This window comes from Gobius niger (assembly GCF_951799975.1).
Source record: "Gobius niger genome assembly, chromosome: 16".
Classification (NCBI taxonomy): Eukaryota; Metazoa; Chordata; class Actinopteri; order Gobiiformes; family Gobiidae; genus Gobius; species Gobius niger.
The window spans coordinates 31,540,253-31,560,118 of NC_136867.1; the positions used below are offsets into that span (position 1 = coordinate 31,540,253).

General features: G+C 55.9%; 1 protein-coding gene across 1 annotated transcript; it reads left to right on the forward strand.

Annotated features, from left to right (window-relative positions):
• Window positions 1-97: 97 nt before the first annotated feature.
• traf3 (TNF receptor-associated factor 3) lies at window positions 98-19,853 on the forward strand (the record flags this gene model as incomplete). Its single annotated transcript, XM_079573699.1, has 12 exons — window positions 98-363; window positions 2,420-2,534; window positions 3,725-3,884; window positions 3,957-4,008; window positions 5,564-5,668; window positions 5,911-6,075; window positions 12,097-12,177; window positions 12,527-12,601; window positions 13,631-13,723; window positions 13,899-14,039; window positions 18,111-18,282; window positions 19,735-19,853. Coding segments are annotated over exons 2-12 (1,275 nt in total), but the record flags the coding sequence as incomplete, so codon positions are not given.
• Window positions 19,854-19,866: the final 13 nt, after the last annotated feature.

Below are 19,866 nucleotides of genomic sequence, written 5' to 3' on the forward strand. Positions count from 1 at the left end.
CCCTGCTGGATCAATATTTCATTCACTCAATCAAACAGGGCATTTTCCCCGTGATTGCAGCGCCCCCTGCTGTTGCTCTCAGACCCCACACGCTCTCACAGTGACACGCTCACAGCGCCCCCTGGCGGCGGGGCAGAGCGCGGGGGGATTTCCTGGGCGGAAGCGGCGGAGGGGGTTTCCACAGAGGACCAGAGTCAGGGCTAAACAAAGACTAAACCAGGACTAAAGCGGGACTAAACCGGGACTAAAGCGGGACCAGAGCCGCGTCCCGGAGCCATGAGCCGAGTCCGCGGAGCCCCTGAAGCCGAGACAGGCGCCCCGTGAGCCCGCAGAGCCAGAGCTGAGGAGCCGCTGCTGCTGCATGTGAGTCCCGGGTACTACTGCTACTACTACTACTACTACTACTACTACTACTACTGCGAATACTACAGCGAATACTGCGGTGCTACTGCGAATACTACTGTGATACTCCCGCGATACTACTGTGGTCCTCCCGCAGTTCTCCTGTAGCTAACCGGAGCTGTTAGCACCAGAGTCTGGAGCGTTAGCCGTTAGCCTCAGAGGACTACAAACACACAGGACTACAAATGCTATGGCTAGGGTTAGCTCTGGTTAAACTCGGGTTAAATATAAACTGAGGGTTAGTGTTAGGGTGAGGGTTAGTGAGACTTAACCTGAACCCCGAGTCTGACTCAGACAAACGGGTTCAGTCATGACGAGAGAAACGGAACCAAAACAAAACAAAAACCGAAGCGCAGATCCGCGGGAATTCCCTGAGTGTGAGCCTGAGGACCAACAATCAGGGCTTTACTCAGGAACCACGGGAATATACAGATATATATACAGATATATACAGATATATATACAGATATATGCAGATATATATATACAGATATATGCAGATATTTATGCACTGTTTATACTCAATACTGTCATACTGAGCCTCTGGAAAGTATTCATACACCTCGAACTTTTGCACATTTTGTCATGTTTACAGCCCTAAACATAAAGATTTTATTTTGATTTTTTTACTGAACGTTCACACACAAGTAACAGACGACTGTGAAGTGAAAGCAAAATGATACATGATTCTGTTATTTTTCAAAAAATAGAAAAGTGAAAAGTGGGGCGTGCATAAGTATCATACAGCATGAATACTTTGTGGAACCTCCTTTTACTGCAATAACAGCACAAGTCTTTTGGGTTTGACTCTACAAGATTTGCACATGTAGAGACTGACTTTAGCCCATTCCTCTTTACAAAACAACTCCAGCTCTGTCACATTAGAAGGAGAGCGTTTGTGAACAGCAGTTTTCAGATTATTCCACAGATTTTCAGTAGGATTTAGGTCAGGACTTTGACTGGGCCATTCTAACACATTAATATGTTTTTATTGAACCATTCCATTGTAGATTTATCTTAGTGTTTCGGGTCATTGTCCTGCTGAAGGTGAAGCTCCGCCCCAGCCTCAGTTCTCTCTCTCTACATAACGTTTGTCTCATCTGACCAAAGCTCCTTCTTCCACATGGAGCTGTGTCCTCCATATGACTTCTACAAACTTCAAACAGGATTTCTTATGGCCTCCTTTCAATAATGTCTTTCTTCTTCCACTCGTCCATGAAGGCCAGGTTTGTGTAGATACGACTTATAGTTGTCCCATGTCCAGATTCCCCCAGCTCAGCGGCAGGACTTCACAGCTCCTCCAGAGTTATCTTGGGGCACTTGGTTGTATTTCTCACCAGTGTCTCCTTGTTCGGTTTGTTAGTTTAGGTGAACAGCCGTGTCTTGGTAAGTCTGCAGTGGTGCTTTACTCTTTCCATTTCTGAATGATGGATTGAACAGTTGCTCCGGGAGATGTTTAAATCTTGGGAAATCTTTGTATAACTTAATGCTGCTTTAAACTTCTCCACAGCTTTATCCCTGACCTCTCTGGTGCTCCTGGACCTTCATGATGTTGTTTAGTGACCACAGCTCTGAGGGCCTGAAAGAACAGCTGTAATTATACTGAGAGTAGATCACACACAGGTGCCTCTATTTAACCGTTAGGCCAAGGTTTGAACATTCTGGAGTCATTAGGAATGTTTTAAAGGCAATTTAATGCACTCAGAAAATACTGTATGATACTTATGCACGCCCCACTTTTCACTTTTCTATTTTTTGAAAAATAACAGAATCATGTATCATTTTGCTTTCACTTCACAGTCGTCTGTTACTTGTGTGTGAACGTTCAGTAAAAAAATCAAAATAAAATCTTTATGTTTAGGGTTGTCAACATGACACAATGTGCAGAAGCTCAATGTGTATGAATACTTTCGAGAGGCTCTGTACATGCAATACAATATAAACAAAACTCAAGCTACGACTGCATTTAAATGTTTTAAACTGTGATGTCACTGATGATGATGATGTCGTTTGTCAGGTGATGTCTGGGCGGAGCCACGATGCTAGGGAGGTGCAGATCCCACTCCAGCAGGCTCCGCCTCCTCCCCACAGGCCGTCCAATCACTGGCCCAGCGAGGCCACGCCCCCCACAGGTAAGACCCACCATCACCGTGACGACGGGCCGTTACTCCTTTATAAACATGGTTGTGTTGCTCCTGTAGGGGGCGCTCTGTGGCCCTCCAGGGGGGGGGCGCTCTGTGGCCCTCCAGGGGGGGGGCGCTCTGTGGCCCTCCAGGGGGGGGCGCTCTGTGGCCCTCCAGGGGGGGGCGCTCTGTGGCCCTCCAGGGGGGGGGCGCTCTGTGGCCCTCCAGGGGGGGGTTCCGGGAGCGGTTCGTCCTGATGATAAACATGGTTGTGTCTCTCCTGTAGGGGGCGCTCTGTGGCCCTCCTGTAGGGGGCGCTCTGTGGCCCTCCAGGGGGGGGGCGCTCTGTGGCCCTCCTGTAGGGGGGGTTCCGGGAGCGTTTCGTCCTGATGATAAACATGGCTGTGTCTCTCCTGTAGGGGGCGCTCTGTGGCCCTCCAGGGGGGGGTTCCGGGAGCGGTTCGTCCTGATGATAAACATGGTTGTGTTGCTCCTGTAGGGGGCGCTCTGTGGCCCTCCAGGGGGGGGCGCTCTGTGGCCCTCCAGGGGGGGCGCTCTGTGGCCCTCCAGGGGGGGGTTCCGGGAGCGGTTCGTCCTTCCCCCGGATGATAAACATGGTTGTGTTGCTCCTGTAGGGGGCGCTCTGTGGCCCTCCAGGGGGGGGTTCCGGGAGCGGTTCGTCCTTCCCCCGGATGATAAACATGGTTGTGTTGCTCCTGTAGGGGGCGCTCTGTGGCCCTCCAGGGGGGGGCGCTCTGTGGCCCTCCAGGGGGGGGGCGCTCTGTGGCCCTCCAGGGGGGGGGCGCTCTGTGGCCCTCCAGGGGGGGCGCTCTGTGGCCCTCCAGGGGGGGCGCTCTGTGGCCCTCCAGGGGGGGGTTCCGGGAGCGGTTCGTCCTTCCCCCGGATGATAAACATGGTTGTGTTGCTCCTGTAGGGGGCGCTCTGTGGCCCTCCAGGGGGGGGTTCCGGGAGCGGTTCGTCCTGATGATAAACATGGTTGTGTTGCTCCTGTAGGGGGCGCTCTGTGGCCCTCCAGGGGGGGAGCGCTCTGTGGCCCTCCAGGGGGGGGTTCTGGGAGCGTTTCCTCCTGATGATAAACATGGTTGCGTCTCTCCTGTAGGGGGCGCTCTGTGGCCCTCCAGGGGGGGGTTCCGGGAGCGGTTCGTCCTGATGATAACATGGCTGTGTCTCTCCTGTAGGGGGCGCTCTGTGGCCCTCCAGGGGGGGGTTCCGGGAGCGGTTCGTCCTTCCCCCGGATGATAAGTACCGCTGTGAGGAATGCCGGCTGGTTTTGGTGCAGCCTCGTCAGACCGAGTGCGGACATCGGTTCTGCGGTTCCTGCATCGGCGAGCTGCTCAGGTAAGCCCCGCCCTCTCCGCGGACTCACGGCTGTTTCCGTGGTTACGGCTCTAACACGTGTCTCTGTTTCAGTCGCCCGAACCCGGTGTGTCCCGCCGACTGTGAGCCGCTGTTCAACGATAAGGTACGACTGAAACAGGACAGGTTCATCTGCCCCAGGTCACATGACCTTTACCTACGTACAGATGTTTCCCTCTCAGGCCCCAAGCAGCAGCTCAGGGTTTAACTACAAGACAAGTAACTGTCAGTCGCACCTACAAACACCTCTCAGGCCCCGAGCAGCAGCTCAGGTTTAACTACAAGACCAATAACTGTCAGTCGCACCTACAAACACCCCTCAGGCCCCAAGCAGCAGCTCAGGATTAACTACAAGACAAATAACTGTCAGTCGCACCTACAAACACCTCTCAGGCCCCGAGCAGCAGCTCAGGTTTAACTACAAGACCAATAACTGTCAGTCGCACCTACAAACACCTCTCAGGCCCCAAGCAGCAGCTCCGGGTTTAACTACAAGACAAATAACTGTCAGTCGCACCTACAAACACTCACTGAACAGTAATGAGATGGTTTATTTGAAAGAAACCGTTACAGCAGAAAGTCTGTACAACATAAGTGCTGACGGGACACAGGGAAAGTGTCATCAATAAAGGGTAAAGAGTAAAGGCTAAAGAAGGCTTAAAGCTAAGGCGGCTAAAGGCTAAAGAAGGCTAAAGGCTAAAGAAGGCTAAAGGCTAAAGAAGGCTAAAGGCTATAGAAGGCTATGGAAGGCTAAAGGCTAAAGAAGGCTAAAGGCTAAAGAAGGCTAAAGAAGGCTATGGAAGGCTAAAGGCTAAAGAAGGCTAAAGGCTAAAGAAGGCTAAAGGCTATAGAAGGCTAAAGAAGGCTATGGAAGGCTAAAGGCTAAAGAAGGCTAAAGGCTATAGAAGGCTAAAGAAGGCTATGGAAGGCTAAAGGCTAAAGAAGGCTAAAGGCTAAAGAAGGCTAAAGGCTATAGAAGGCTAAAGAAGGCTATGGAAGGCTAAAGGCTAAAGAAGGCTAAAGGCTAAAGAAGGCTAAAGGCTAAAGAAGGCTATGGAAGGCTAAAGGCTAAAGAAGGCTAAAGGCTAAAGAAGGCTAAAGGCTATAGAAGGCTAAAGAAGGCTATGGAAGGCTAAAGGCTAAAGAAGGCTAAAGGCTAAAGAAGGCTAAAGGCTAAAGAAGGCTATGGAAGGCTAAAGGCTAAAGAAGGCTAAAGGCTAAAGAAGGCTAAAGGCTATAGAAGGCTAAAGAAGGCTATGGAAGGCTAAAGGCTAAAGAAGGCTAAAGGCTAAAGAAGGCTAAAGGCTATAGAAGGCTAAAGGCTATAGAAGGCTAAAGGCTAAAGAAGGCTTAAAGCTAAGGCGGCTAAAGGCTAAAGGCTATAGAAGGCTAAAGGCTAAAGAAGGCTAAAGGCTATAGAAGGCTTAAGGCTAAAGAAGGCTTAAAGCTAAGGCGGCTAAAGAAGGCTAAAGGCTATAGAAGGCTAAAGGCTATGGAAGGCTAAAGGCTATAGAAGGCTAAAGGCTATGGAAGGCTAAAGGCTATGGAAGGCTAAAGGCTATAGAAGGCTAAAGGCTATGGAAGGCTAAAGGCTATAGAAGGCTAAAGGCTATGGAAGGCTAAAGGTTAAAGAAGTCTAAAGGTTGTTGTTTCTGTCGTAGATTTTCCGGGACGTTTGCTGTCAGCGGGAGATTCTTGCGCTGAAGGTTTTCTGTCGAAGTGAATCCAGCGGCTGCAAAGAACAGCTGTCCCTGCAGCAGCTGCCGGTCAGTCACTAACTACTCACCTAACCAACTAGTTAGGTGTTAACTAACCCTAAGTCTGACACGGCGGCGCTGATTCGTTCCAGTGGTGTAAATGTTTTCTCACTTTCTTCACCCTGTGCATTTTTTGTGCGTGTCCGTGTATCCGTGTGCGTGTGCGTGTCCGTGTGTCCGTGTATCCGTGTATCCGTGTGCGTGTATCCGTGTGCGTGTCTGTGTGTGCGTGTATCCGTGTCCGTGTGCAGGACCACCTGACCGTGTGCCCGTTCCTGGAGGTGCCGTGTCCGCTCGGTCGCTGTAAAGAGCGGATGATGAGGAAAGATGTTCCTGAACATTTGAACTGGAAATGCAAACACCGAGAAGCGAGCTGCGAGTTCTGCCTCAGCAAGATGCCCCTGACGGACCTGCAGGTGAATGTGACCAACACTGCCTTAACACTGCCTTAACACTGCCCTAACACTGCCCTAACACTGCCCTAACACTGCCCTAACACTGCCCAAACACTGCCGTAACACTGCCTTAACACTGCCTTACCACCGCCCTAACACTGCCTTAACACTGCCCCAACACTGCCCTAACACTGCCCTAACACTGCCCCAACACTGCCCTAACACTGCCTTAACACTGCCCCAACACTGCCCTAACACTGCCTTAACACTGCCCTAACACTGCCCTAACACTGCCTTAACACTGCCCCAACACTGCCTTAACACTGCCCCAACACTGCCCTAACACTGCCTTAACACTGCCCCAACACTGCCCTAACACTGCCCCAACACTGCCCCAACACTGCCCTAACACTGCCCCAACACTGCCCCAACACTGCCCCAACACTGCCCCAACACTGCCCTAACACTGCCCAAACACTGCCGTAACACTGCCCCAACACTGCCCTAACACTGCCTTAACACTGCCCCAACACTGCCCTAACACTGCCCCAACACTGCCCCAACACTGCCCCAACACTGCCCTAACACTGCCTTAACACTGCCGTAACACTGCCCCAACACTGCCCTAACACTGCCCTAACACTGCCCCAACACTGCCCCAACACTGCCCTAACACTGCCTTAACACTGCCCTAACACTGTCCTAACACTGTCCTAACACTGTTAGGGCAGTGTTGGGGCAGTGTTTGGGCAGTGTTAGCCCTAACACTGCCCTAACACTGCCCCAACACTGCCCAAACACTGCCGTAACACTGCCCCAACACTGCCCTAACACTGCCCTAACACTGCCCTAACACTGCCCCAACACTGCCCAAACACTGCCGTAACACTGCCCTAACACTGCCCCAACACTGTCCCAACACTGCCTTAACACTGCCCCAACACTGCCCAAACACTGCCGTAACACTGCCCTAACACTGCCCCAACACTGTCCCAACACTGCCTTAACACTGCCCCAACACTGCCCCAACACTGCCCTAACACTGCCCCAACACTGCCCTAACACTGCCCCAACACTGCCCAAACACTGCCGTAACACTGCCCCAACACTGCCCTAACACTGCCCAAACACTGCCCTAACACTGCCCTAACACTGCCCCAACACTGCCCTAACACTGCCCCAACACTGCCCAAACACTGCCGTAACACTGCCCCAACACTGCCCTAACACTGCCCTAACACTGCCCTAACACTGCCCCAACACTGCCCCAACACTGCCCCAACACTGCCCTAACACTGCCCTAACACTACCCCAACACTGCCCCAACACTGCCCTAACACTGCCCCAACACTGCCCCAACACTGCCCCAACACTGCCCAAACACTGCCCTAACACTGCCCCAACACTGCCCCAACACTGCCTTAACACTGCCCTAACACTGCCCAAACACTGCCCAAACACTGCCCCAACACTGCCCCAACACTGCCTTAACACTGCCCTAACACTGCCCAAACACTGCCCTAACACTGCCCAAACACTGCCCTAACACTGCCCCAACACTGCCACTACACTGCCTTAACACTGCCCTAACACTGCCCTAACACTGCCCCAACACTGCCCTAACACTGCCCAAACACTGCCCTAACACTGCCCAAACACTGCCCTAACACTGCCCCAAACACTGCCCCAACACTGCCTTAACACTGCCCTAACACTGCCCCAACACTGCCCTAACACTGCCCAAACACTGCCCTAACACTGCCCCAAACACTGCCCCAAACACTGCCCCAACACTGCCTTAACACTGCCCCAACACTGCCCCAAACACTGCCCCAACACTGCCCTAACACTGCCCCAACACTGCCCTAACACTGCCCAAACACTGCCCTAACACTGCCCCAAACACTGCCCCAAACACTGCCCCAACACTGCCTTAACACTGCCCCAACACTGCCCCAACACTGCCCTAACACTGCCTTAACACTGCCCCAACACTGCCCTAACACTGCCCTAACACTGCCTTAACACTGCCCTAACACTGCCCTAACACTGCCCCAACACTGCCCCAACACCGCCTTAACACTGCCCCAACACTGCCTTAACACTGCCCCAACACCGCCTTAACACTGCCCCAACACTGCCCTAACACTGCCCAAACACTGCCCCAACACTGCCCTAACACTGCCCCAACACTGCCCCAACACTGCCCCAACACTGCCTTAACACTGCCCAAACACTGCCCCAACACTGCCCCAACACTGCCCCAACACTGCCTTAACACTGCCCCAACACCGCCTTAACACTGCCCAAACACTGCCCCAACACTGCCCCAACACTGCCTTAACACTGCCCCAACACTGCCCTAACACTGCCCAAACACTGCCCTAACACTGCCCCAACACTGCCCCAACACTGCCTTAACACTGCCCTAACACTGCCCTAACACTGCCCAAACACCGCCTTAACACTGCCCCAACACTGCCCCAACACTGCCCTAACACTGCCCCAACACTGCCCCAACACTGCCTTAACACTGCCCTAACACTGCCCTAACACTGCCCAAACACCGCCTTAACACTGCCCCAACACTGCCCCAACACTGCCCTAACACTGCCCCAACACTGCCCCAACACTGCCCCAACACTGCCCTAACACTGCCCCAACACTGCCCCAACACTGCCCCAACACTGCCCCAACACTGCCCCAACACTGCCCCAACACTGCCCCAACACTGCCCTAACACTGCCCTAACACTGCCCAAACACTGCCCCAACACTGCCCTAACACTGCCCTAACACTGCCCTAACACTGCCCAAACACCGCCCCAACACCGCCCAAACACTGCCCCAACACTGCCTTAACACTGCCCCAACACTGCCCTAACACTGCCCCAACACTGCCCAAACACTGCCCCAACACTGCCCCAACACTGCCCAAACACTGCCCCAACACTGCCCTAACACTGCCCCAACACTGCCCCAACACTGCCCAAACACTGCCCCAACACTGCCTTAACACTGCCCTAACACTGCCCTAACACTGCCCAAACACTGCCCCAACACTGCCCTAACACTGCCTTAACACTGCCCCAACACTGCCCTAACACTGCCCCAACACTGCCCAAACACTGCCCCAACACTGCCCCAACACTGCCCCAACACTGCCCTAACACTGCCCCAACACTGCCCCAACACTGCCTTAACACTGCCCAAACACTGCCCCAACACTGCCTTAACACTGCCCTAACACTGCCCAAACACTGCCCCAACACTGCCCTAACACTGCCCCAACACTGCCCCAACACTGCCCTAACACTGCCCTAACACTGCCCCAACACTGCCTTAACACTGCCCTAACACTGCCCTAACACTGCCCAAACACCGCCTTAACACTGCCCCAACACTGCCCCAACACTGCCCTAACACTGCCCAAACACTGCCTTAACACTGCCCAAACACTGCCCCAACACTGCCTTAACACTGCCCTAACACTGCCCTAACACTGCCTTAACACTGCCCAAACACTGCCCCAACACTGCCTTAACACTGCCCTAACACTGCCCAAACACCGCCTTAACACTGCCCCAACACTGCCCCAACACTGCCCTAACACTGCCCCAACACTGCCCCAACACTGCCCCAACACTGCCCTAACACTGCCCCAACACTGCCCCAACACTGCCCCAACACTGCCCCAACACTGCCCCAACACTGCCCCAACACTGCCCTAACACTGCCCTAACACTGCCCAAACACTGCCCCAACACTGCCCTAACACTGCCCTAACACTGCCCTAACACTGCCCAAACACCGCCCCAACACCGCCCAAACACTGCCCCAACACTGCCTTAACACTGCCCCAACACTGCCCTAACACTGCCCCAACACTGCCCAAACACTGCCCCAACACTGCCCTAACACTGCCCAAACACTGCCCCAACACTGCCCTAACACTGCCCCAACACTGCCCCAACACTGCCCAAACACTGCCCCAACACTGCCTTAACACTGCCCTAACACTGCCCTAACACTGCCCAAACACTGCCCCAACACTGCCCCAACACTGCCCCAACACTGCCCTAACACTGCCCTAACACTGCCCCAACACTGCCTTAACACTGCCCTAACACTGCCCTAACACTGCCCAAACACCGCCTTAACACTGCCCCAACACTGCCCCAACACTGCCTTAACACTGCCTTAACACTGCCCCAACACTGCCCTAACACTGCCCCAACACCGCCTTAACACTGCCTTAACACTGCCCCAACACTGCCCCAACACTGCCTTAACACTGCCCCAACACTGCCCCAACACTGCCTTAACACTGCCCCAACACTGCCCCAACACTGCCCTAACACTGCCTTAACACTGCCCCAACACTGCCCCAACACTGCCCTAACACTGCCTTAACACTGCCCCAACACCGCCTTAACACTGCCCCAACACTGCCCCAACACTGCCTTAACACTGCCTTAACACTGCCCCAACACCGCCTTAACACTGCCCCAACACTGCCCCAACACTGCCCCAACACTGCCCCAACACTGCCTTAACACTGCCCCAACACTGCCCCAACACTGCCCCAACACCGCCTTAACACTGCCTTAACACAGCCCCAACACTGCCCTAACACTGCCCTAACACTGCCCTAACACTGCCCCAACACCGCCTTAACACTGCCCCAACACTGCCTTAACACTGCCCCAACACCGCCTTAACACTGCCTTAACACTGCCCTAACACTGCCCCAACACTGCCCCAACACTGCCTTAACACTGCCCCAACACTGCCCCAACACTGCCCCAACACTGCCTTAACACTGCCCCAACACTGCCCCAACACTGCCCTAACACTGCCTTAACACTGCCTTAACACTGCCCTAACACTGCCCTAACACTGCCCTAACACTGCCCTAACACTGCCCCAACACTGCCCCAACACTGCCCCAACACCGCCTTAACACTGCCCTAACACTGCCCTAACACTGCCCCAACACTGCCCTAACACTGCCCCAACACTGCCCCAACACTGCCCCAACACTGCCCCAACACTGCCCCAACACTGCCCCAACACTGCCCCAACACTGCCCCAACACTGCCCCAACACTGCCCCAACACTGCCCCAACACTGCCCCAACACTGCCCCAACACTGCCCCAACACTGCCCCAACACTGCCCCAACACTGCCCCAACACTGCCCCAACACTGCCTTAACACTGCCCCAACACTGCCTTAACACTGCCTTAACACCGCCTTAACACTGCCCCAACACCGCCTTAACACTGCCTTAACACTGCCTTAACACTGCCCCAACACTGCCTTAACACTGCCTTAACACTGCCCCAACACTGCCTTAACACCGCCTTAACACTGCCCCAACACCGCCTTAACACTGCCTTAACACTGCCCCAACACTGCCTTAACACTGCCTTAACACCGCCTTAACACTGCCCCAACACCGCCTTAACACTGCCTTAACACTGCCCCAACACCGCCTTAACACTGCCTTAACACTGCCTTAACACTGCCCCAACACTGCCTTAACACTGCCTTAACACCGCCTTAACACTGCCCCAACACCGCCTTAACACTGCCTTAACACTGCCCCAACACTGCCTTAACACCGCCTTAACACTGCCTTAACACTGCCCCAACACTGCCTTAACACTGCCTTAACACTGCCTTAACACTGCCTTAACACCGCCTTAACACTGCCCCAACACTACCCCAACACCGCCTTAACACTGCCTTAACACCGCCTTAACACCGCCCCAACACTACCCCAACACCGCCTTAACACTGCCTTAACACCGCCTTAACACTGCCCCAACACTACCCCAACACCGCCTTAACACTGCCCCAACACTGCCCCAATACTGCCCCAACACTGCATTAGCACTGCCCTAACACTGCCCTAGCACTGCCCTAACACTGCCCTAGCACTGCCCTAACACTGCCCTAACACTGCCCTAACACCGCCTTAACACTGTCCCTGACCTCTGAGCCGCCTCTTTAATGATTTCGTTTGATTTTATTTTCAGAAACACAAAGAGAGCGTCTGTCCTGCGTTTCCTGTTTCCTGTCCAAACCTCTGTTCATCTGCTCCTCTGCCGCGCTGCGAGGTCAGTCCTGCAGCCGATACTGCCGATACTACCGATACTACCGATACCACCGATACTACCGATACCACCGACACTACCGATACCACAGATACTACCAATACTACCGATACTACCGACACTACAGATACTACCGATACCACCGATACTACCGATACTACCGACACTACCGATACTACCGATACTACCGATACTGCCGATACTACCGATACCACCGATACTACCGATACCACCGACACTACCGATACTACCGACACTACCGATACTACCGACGCTACATTACCGATGCTACCGATACTGCTTCTTCTACTCCTGCTTCAGTGTAAAGTACCACCTTAACCCTGTGTTGCAGCTGTCTGTCCACCAGGGGGAGTGTCCCAAAGCTCAGATCAGCTGTGTTTTCCAAAGGTTCGGCTGCTCCTTTAAGGTCAGTTTATTTTACAATATTAAACAGATGCTCCTCTCAGTACTCGAGTAACACTTCCTCAGTACTCGAGTAACACTTCCTCAGTACTCGAGTAACACTTCCTCAGTACTCGAGTAACACTTCCTCAGTACTCGAGTAACACTTCCTCAGTACTCGAGTAACACTTCCTCAGTACTCGAGTAACACTTCCTCAGTACTCGAGTAACACTTCCTCAGTACTCGAGTAACACTTCCTCAGTACTCGAGTAACACTTCCTCAGTACTCGAGTAACACTTCCTCAGTACTCGAGTAACACTTCCTCAGTACTCGAGTAACACTTCCTCAGTACTCGAGTAACATTTCCTCAGTACTCGAGTAACACTTCCTCAGTACTCGAGTAACATTTCCTCAGTACTCGAGTAACACTTCCTCAGTACTCGAGTAACACTTCCTCTGAGTACTCGAGTAACACTTCCTCAGTACTCGAGTAACACTTCCTCAGTACTCGAGTAACACTTCCTCTGAGTACTCGAGTAACACTTCCTCAGAGTACTCGAGTAACACTTCCTCAGAGTACTTTTGTACTGTTACTTGAGTAATTGTTTGAGCCATTACTTTACATATGTACTTTTTCATTTGGACACAGATTTCAGTCCAGATTTGGTGGAATAATTCTCCTGTTTTAGTCGAGTGCATTTTAGCAATCTGAGCACATGTTCTCCGGTTTGGCTTTACCCAAATCTGAGCACATGTTCTCCGGTTTGGCTTTACCCAAATCTAAAAACGTCTGGAAAAAAGTGTCAAAACAGCGACGAAAACGAGGATGAAAACGCGACAAAAATGTGACAGAATAAAAACAACTACACAATAAAAAAGTGGCAAAACAACTACAAAAACACACGGCGACAACAGAAAAGTTACCATCGGTTTAGCAGGTCTTAGCTTTCAAATGAGGCGTCACTCTGGCCAAACTGTCCACTCAATAAGCTTTAGATTTGGGTAAAGCTAAAGGTTTAAATGAAGCATCGTTTCCTGTTTCTCTGGTTCAGGGGCTGAAGGAGGAGCTGAAGCTTCACGAGGCGTCGTTTGTGTCCGAACATTTGAGGATGATGTCATCCAGAAGCTCCGCCCTCGAGAGCAAGGTCCCGCCCACATCCTTTAGGAAATATTTATATTCATGTTCTTCACTTTAGTCTATAGATGTTTGTAAAGTGTGTAAAGGTGCAGATTCAGTGACGATGAACTTTATCACTCTCTCCCCCCTCCCCCTCCCCCCTCTCTCCCCCCTCCCCTCCCTTCCCCCTCTCCTTCCCACAGGTGGAGGAGGTGAGGGCGGAGCTCTCAGAGCGTTATAAAGTCCTCCCTGGTTTGAGCAGCCGTTTGTCGGACACTGAGGCTCAGAGCGAAGACCTGAGGGAGAGGGCGAGGCAGAGCGAGCAGAAACTCTCTACTGTCCAGGTGAGTCAGGCCCCGCCCCTTTACCTTTAACCCTGAGGGAGAGGGCGAGGCAGAGCGAGCAGAAACTCTCTACTGTCCAGGTGAGTCAGGCCCCGCCCCTTTACCTTTAACCCTGAGGGAGAGGGCGAGGCAGAGCGAGCAGAAGCTCTCTACTGTACAGGTGAGTCAGGCCCCGCCCCTTTAACCCTGAGGGAGAGGGCGAGGCAGAGCGAGCAGAAACTCTCTACTGTCCAGGTGAGTCAGGCCCCGCCCCTTTACCTTTAACCCTGAGGGAGAGGGCGAGGCAGAGCGAGCAGAAACTCTCTACTGTCCAGGTGAGTCAGGCCCCGCCCCTTTACCTTTAACCCTGAGGGAGAGGGCGAGGCAGAGCGAGCAGAAGCTCTCTACTGTCCAGGTGAGTCAGGCCCCGCCCCTTTACCTTTAACCCTGAGGGAGAGGGCGAGGCAGAGCGAGCAGAAGCTCTCTACTGTACAGGTGAGTCAGGCCCCGCCCCTTTACCTTTAACCCTGAGGGAGAGGGCGAGGCAGAGCGAGCAGAAACTCTCTACTGTCCAGGTGAGTCAGGCCCCGCCCCTTTACCTTTAACCCTGAGGGAGAGGGCGAGGCAGAGCGAGCAGAAACTCTCTACTGTCCAGGTGAGTCAGGCCCCGCCCCTTTACCTTTAACCCTGAGGGAGAGGGCGAGGCAGAGCGAGCAGAAACTCTCTACTGTCCAGGTGAGTCAGGCCCCGCCCCTTTACCTTTAACCCTGAGGGAGAGGGCGAGGCAGAGCGAGCAGAAACTCTCTACTGTCCAGGTGAGTCAGGCCCCGCCCCTTTACCTTTAACCCTGAGGGAGAGGGCGAGGCAGAGCGAGCAGAAGCTCTCTACTGTCCAGGTGAGTCAGGCCCCGCCCCTTTACCTTTAACCCTGAGGGAGAGGGCGAGGCAGAGCGAGCAGAAGCTCTCTACTGTCCAGGTGAGTCAGGCCCCGCCCCTTTACCTTTAACCCTGAGGGAGAGGGCGAGGCAGAGCGAGCAGAAGCTCTCTACTGTCCAGGTGAGTCAGGCCCCGCCCCTTTACCTTTAACCCTGAGGGAGAGGGCGAGGCAGAGCGAGCAGAAGCTCTCTACTGTACAGGTGAGTCAGGCCCCGCCCCTTTAACCCTGAGGGAGAGGGCGAGGCAGAGCGAGCAGAAACTCTCTACTGTCCAGGTGAGTCAGGCCCCGCCCCTTTACCTTTAACCCTGAGGGAGAGGGCGAGGCAGAGCGAGCAGAAGCTCTCTACTGTCCAGGTGAGTCAGGCCCCGCCCCTTTACCTTTAACCCTGAGGGAGAGGGCGAGGCAGAGCGAGCAGAAGCTCTCTACTGTACAGGTGAGTCAGGCCCCGCCCCTTTACCTTTAACCCTGAGGGAGAGGGCGAGGCAGAGCGAGCAGAAACTCTCTACTGTCCAGGTGAGTCAGGCCCCGCCCCTTTACCTTTAACCCTGAGGGAGAGGGCGAGGCAGAGCGAGCAGAAACTCTCTACTGTCCAGGTGAGTCAGGCCCCGCCCCTTTACCTTTAACCCTGAGGGAGAGGGCGAGGCAGAGCGAGCAGAAGCTCTCTACTGTCCAGGTGAGTCAGGCCCCGCCCCTTTACCTTTAACCCTGAGGGAGAGGGCGAGGCAGAGCGAGCAGAAGCTCTCTACTGTCCAGGTGAGTCAGGCCCCGCCCCTTTAACCCTGAGGGAGAGGGCGAGGCAGAGCGAGCAGAAACTCTCTACTGTCCAGGTGAGTCAGGCCCCGCCCCTTTACCTTTAACCCTGAGGGAGAGGGCGAGGCAGAGCGAGCAGAAGCTCTCTACTGTCCAGGTGAGTCAGGCCCCGCCCCTTTAACCCTGAGGGAGAGGGACAGGAGCAGAAACTCTCTACTGTACAGGTGAGTCTGGCAGGAGTCCTCCCTGTGGTCTCCCTGAGGTCTCCCTGTGCTCCTCCCTGTGGTCTCCCTGTGGTCTCCCTGTGGTCTCCCTGTGCTCCTCCCTGTGGTCTCCCTGAGGTCTCCCTGTGTCTCCCTGAGGTCTCCCTGTGTCTCCCTGAGGTCTCCCTGTGGTCTCCCTGAGGTCTCCCTGTGGTCTCCCTGTGGTCTCCCTGTGGTCTCCCTGTGTCTCCCTGTGGTCTCCCTGTGGTCTCCCTGTGGTCTCCCTGAGGTCTCCCTGAGGTCTCCCTGTGGTCTCCCTGTGGTCTCCCTGTGGTCTCCCTGTGGTCTCCCTGTGGTCTCCCTGTGGTCTCCCTGTGTTCTCCCTGTGTTCTCCCTGTGGTCTCCCTGTGGTCTCCCTGTGGTCTCCCTGTGTTCTCCCTGAGGTCTCCCTGTGGTCTCCCTGTGGTCTCCCTGTGGTCCTCATGCACATGTTCCTCTCCTCAGATGTTGCTGAGCTGGAGATGGTTAGGGCTGTTGTTTCTCCTGTAGAAGCTGCTGTTGTCGTGGTGGTCCCTGTAGGTGGAGGTCCTCCCTGTGGTCTCCCTGTGGTCTCCCTGTGGTCTCCCTGAGGTCTCCCTGTGGTCTCCCTGAGGTCTCCCTGTGGTCTCCCTGTGGTCTCCCTGAGGTCTCCCTGTGGTCTCCCTGAGGTCTCCCTGTGGTCTCCCTGAGGTCTCCCTGTGGTCTCCCTGTGGTCTCCCTGAGGTCTCCCTGTGGTCTCCCTGAGGTCTCCCTGAGGTCTCCCTGAGGTCTCCCTGAGGTCTCCCTGAGGTCTCCCTGTGTCTCCCTGAGGTCTCCCTGAGGTCTCCCTGTGGTCTCCCTGTTGTCTCCCTGTTGTCTCCCTGTGGTCTCCCTGTTGTCTCCCTGTTGTCTCCCTGTGGTCTCCCTGAGGTCTCCCTGTGGTCTCCCTGTGGTCTCCCTGTGGTCTCCCTGTGGTCTCCCTGTGGTCTCCCTGTGGTCTCCCTGTGATCTCCCTGTGGTCTCCCTGTGTCTCCCTGTGGTCTCCCTGAGGTCTCCCTGTGGTCTCCCTGTGGTCTCCCTGTGGTCTCCCTGTCTTCTCCCTGTGATCTCCCTGTGGTCTCCCTGTGGTCTCCCTGAGGTCTCCCTGAGGTCTCCCTGTGGTCTCCCTGTGGTCTCCCTGTGGTCTCCCTGTGCTCCTCCCTGTGGTCTCCCTGTGGTCTCCCTGAGGTCTCCCTGAGGTCTCCCTGTTGTCTCCCTGTTGTCTCCCTGTGGTCTCCCTGTTGTCTCCCTGTGGTCTCCCTGTGGTCTCCCTGTGGTCTCCCTGTGGTCTCCCTGTTGTCTCCCTGTTGTCTCCCTGTGGTCTCCCTGTTGTCTCCCTGTGGTCTCCCTGAGGTCTCCCTGTGGTCTCCCTGTGGTCTCCCTGTGGTCTCCCTGAGGTCTCCCTGTGGTCTCCCTGTGTCTCCCTGAGGTCTCCCTGTGGTCTCCCTGTGGTCTCCCTGTGGTCTCCCTGAGGTCTCCCTGTGGTCTCCCTGTGGTCTCCCTGTTGTCTCCCTGTGGTCTCCCTGTGGTCTCCCTGAGGTCTCCCTGTGGTCTCCCTGTGGTCTCCCTGAGGTCTCCCTGTGGTCTCCCTGTGTCTCCCTGAGGTCTCCCTGTGGTCTCCCTGTGGTCTCCCTGTGGTCTCCCTGAGGTCTCCCTGTTGTCTCCCTGTTGTCTCCCTGAGGTCTCCCTGAGGTCTCCCTGTGGTCTCCCTGTGGTCTCCCTGAGGTCTCCCTGTTGTCTCCCTGTGGTCTCCCTGTTGTCTCCCTGTGGTCTCCCTGTGTCTCCCTGAGGTCTCCCTGAGGTCTCCCTGTGGTCTCCCTGTGGTCCTCATGCACGTGTTCCTCTCCTCAGATGCTGCTGAGCTGGAGATGGTTAGGGCTGTTGTTTCTCCTGTAGAAGCCGCTGTTGTCGTGGTGGCCCCTGCAGGTGGTGGTCCTCCCTGTGGTCTCCCTGTGGTCTCTCTGTAGTCCTCCCTGTGGTCCTCATGCACGTGTTCCTCTCCTCAGATGTTGCTGAGCTGGAGATGGTTAGGGCTGTTGTTTCTCCTGTAGAAGCTGCTGTTGTCGTGGTAGTCCCTGTAGGTGGAGGTCCTCCCTGCAGGTGGAGGTCCTCCCTGTGGTCCTCATGCACGTGTTCCTCTCCTCAGATGCTGCTGAGCTCTCACTCAGAGAAGCTCCTGGAGTTGGAGATGGAGCTCCGGTCACTGCGTTCACTCAGAGACGACGTGGACAAAGTCCGAGCGACGCTGGAGACGCTGAGGACGAGGATCAGTGCGTTAGAGCAGACGAGGAGCAGCTCCGCCTCCGGACACACACTGGGTACTACCCTCCTCACCTCCTCAACCCCACCTCCTCACCCCCTCCTCACCCCCTCACCCCCACCTCCTCATCCCCTCATCACCTCCTCACCCCCACCTCCTCTCCCCCTCCTCACCCCCACCTCCTCACCCCCACCTCCTCTCCCCCTCCTCACCCCCACCTCCTCTCCCCCTCCTCACCCCCACCTCCTCACCTCCTCTCCCCCTCCTCACCCCCACCTCCTCACCTCCTCACCCCCACCTCCTCTCCCCCTCCTCACCCCCACCTCCTCACCTCCTCTCCCCCTCCTCACCCCCACCTCCTCACCTCCTCCTCACCTCCTCCGATATATATTCATATGTTGACTATAATGAACTTTAATGTGAAAGAAGCAGATCCACGGCTGTCGTTTTTCCTGTAGGCAGCGCTGTGGTGACAGCCCCAGGACCCTCTGACCCCCGGGTGCCCCCTGACCCCGGGTGCCCCCTGACTCCCTGGTGCCCCCTGACCCCCGGGTACCCTCTGACCCCCGGGTGCCCCCTGACCCCGGGTGCCCCCTGACTCCCTGGTGCCCCCTGACCCCCGGGTACCCTCTGACCCCCGGGTGCCCCCTGACCCCGGGTGCCCCCTGACTCCCTGGTGCCCCCTGACCCCGGGTGCCCCCTGACTCCCTGGTGCCCTCTGACCCCCGGGTACCCTCTGACCCCCGGGTACCCCCTGACCCCCGGGTACCCTCTGACCCCCGGGTACCCTCTGACCCCCGGTACCCCCTGACCCCGGGTACCCCCTGACCCCGGGTACCCCCTGACCCCGGGTACCCTCTGACCCCCGGGTGCCCCCTGACTCCCTGGTGCCCCCTGACTCCCTGGTACCCCCTGACCCCCGGGTGCCCCCTGACCCCGGGTGCCCCCTGACCCCCGGGTACCCTCTGACCCCCGGGTACCCCCTGACCCCCGGGTACCCCCTGACCCCCGGGTACCCCCTGACCCCCGGGTACCCTCTGACCCCCGGGTACCCTCTGACCCCCGGGTACCCCCTGACCCCCGGGTACCCTCTGACCCCCGGGTACCCTCTGACCCCCGGGTACCCTCTGACCCCCGGGTACCCCCTGACCCCCGGGTACCCTCTGACCCCCGGGTACCCCCTGACCCCGGGTACCCCCTGACCCTGGGTACCCCCTGACCCCCAGATACCCTCTGACCCCCTGGTACCCCCTGACCCTGGGTACCCCCTGACCCCCAGATACCCTCTGACCCCCTGGTACCCCCTGACCCCCAGATACCCCCTGACCCCCTGGTACCCCCTGACCCCCGGGTACCCCCTGACCCTCGGGTACCCCCTGACCCCGGGTACCCCCTGACCCCGGGTACCCCCTGACCCCGGGTACCCCCTGACCCCGGGTACCCCCTGACCCCGGGTACCCCCTGACCCCGGGTACCCCCTGACCTCTGACCGTTTGTGTTTTTTCTGCAGTGACGTTGGAGACGCAGATGGGTCGCCATGACGACATGCTGAGTGTCCACGAGATCCGATTGGCCGATATGGACCTGCGCTTCCAGGTGAGGAGGCCCCTCCCCCTGCCCCCCCCCCCCGTCAGATCAAGGA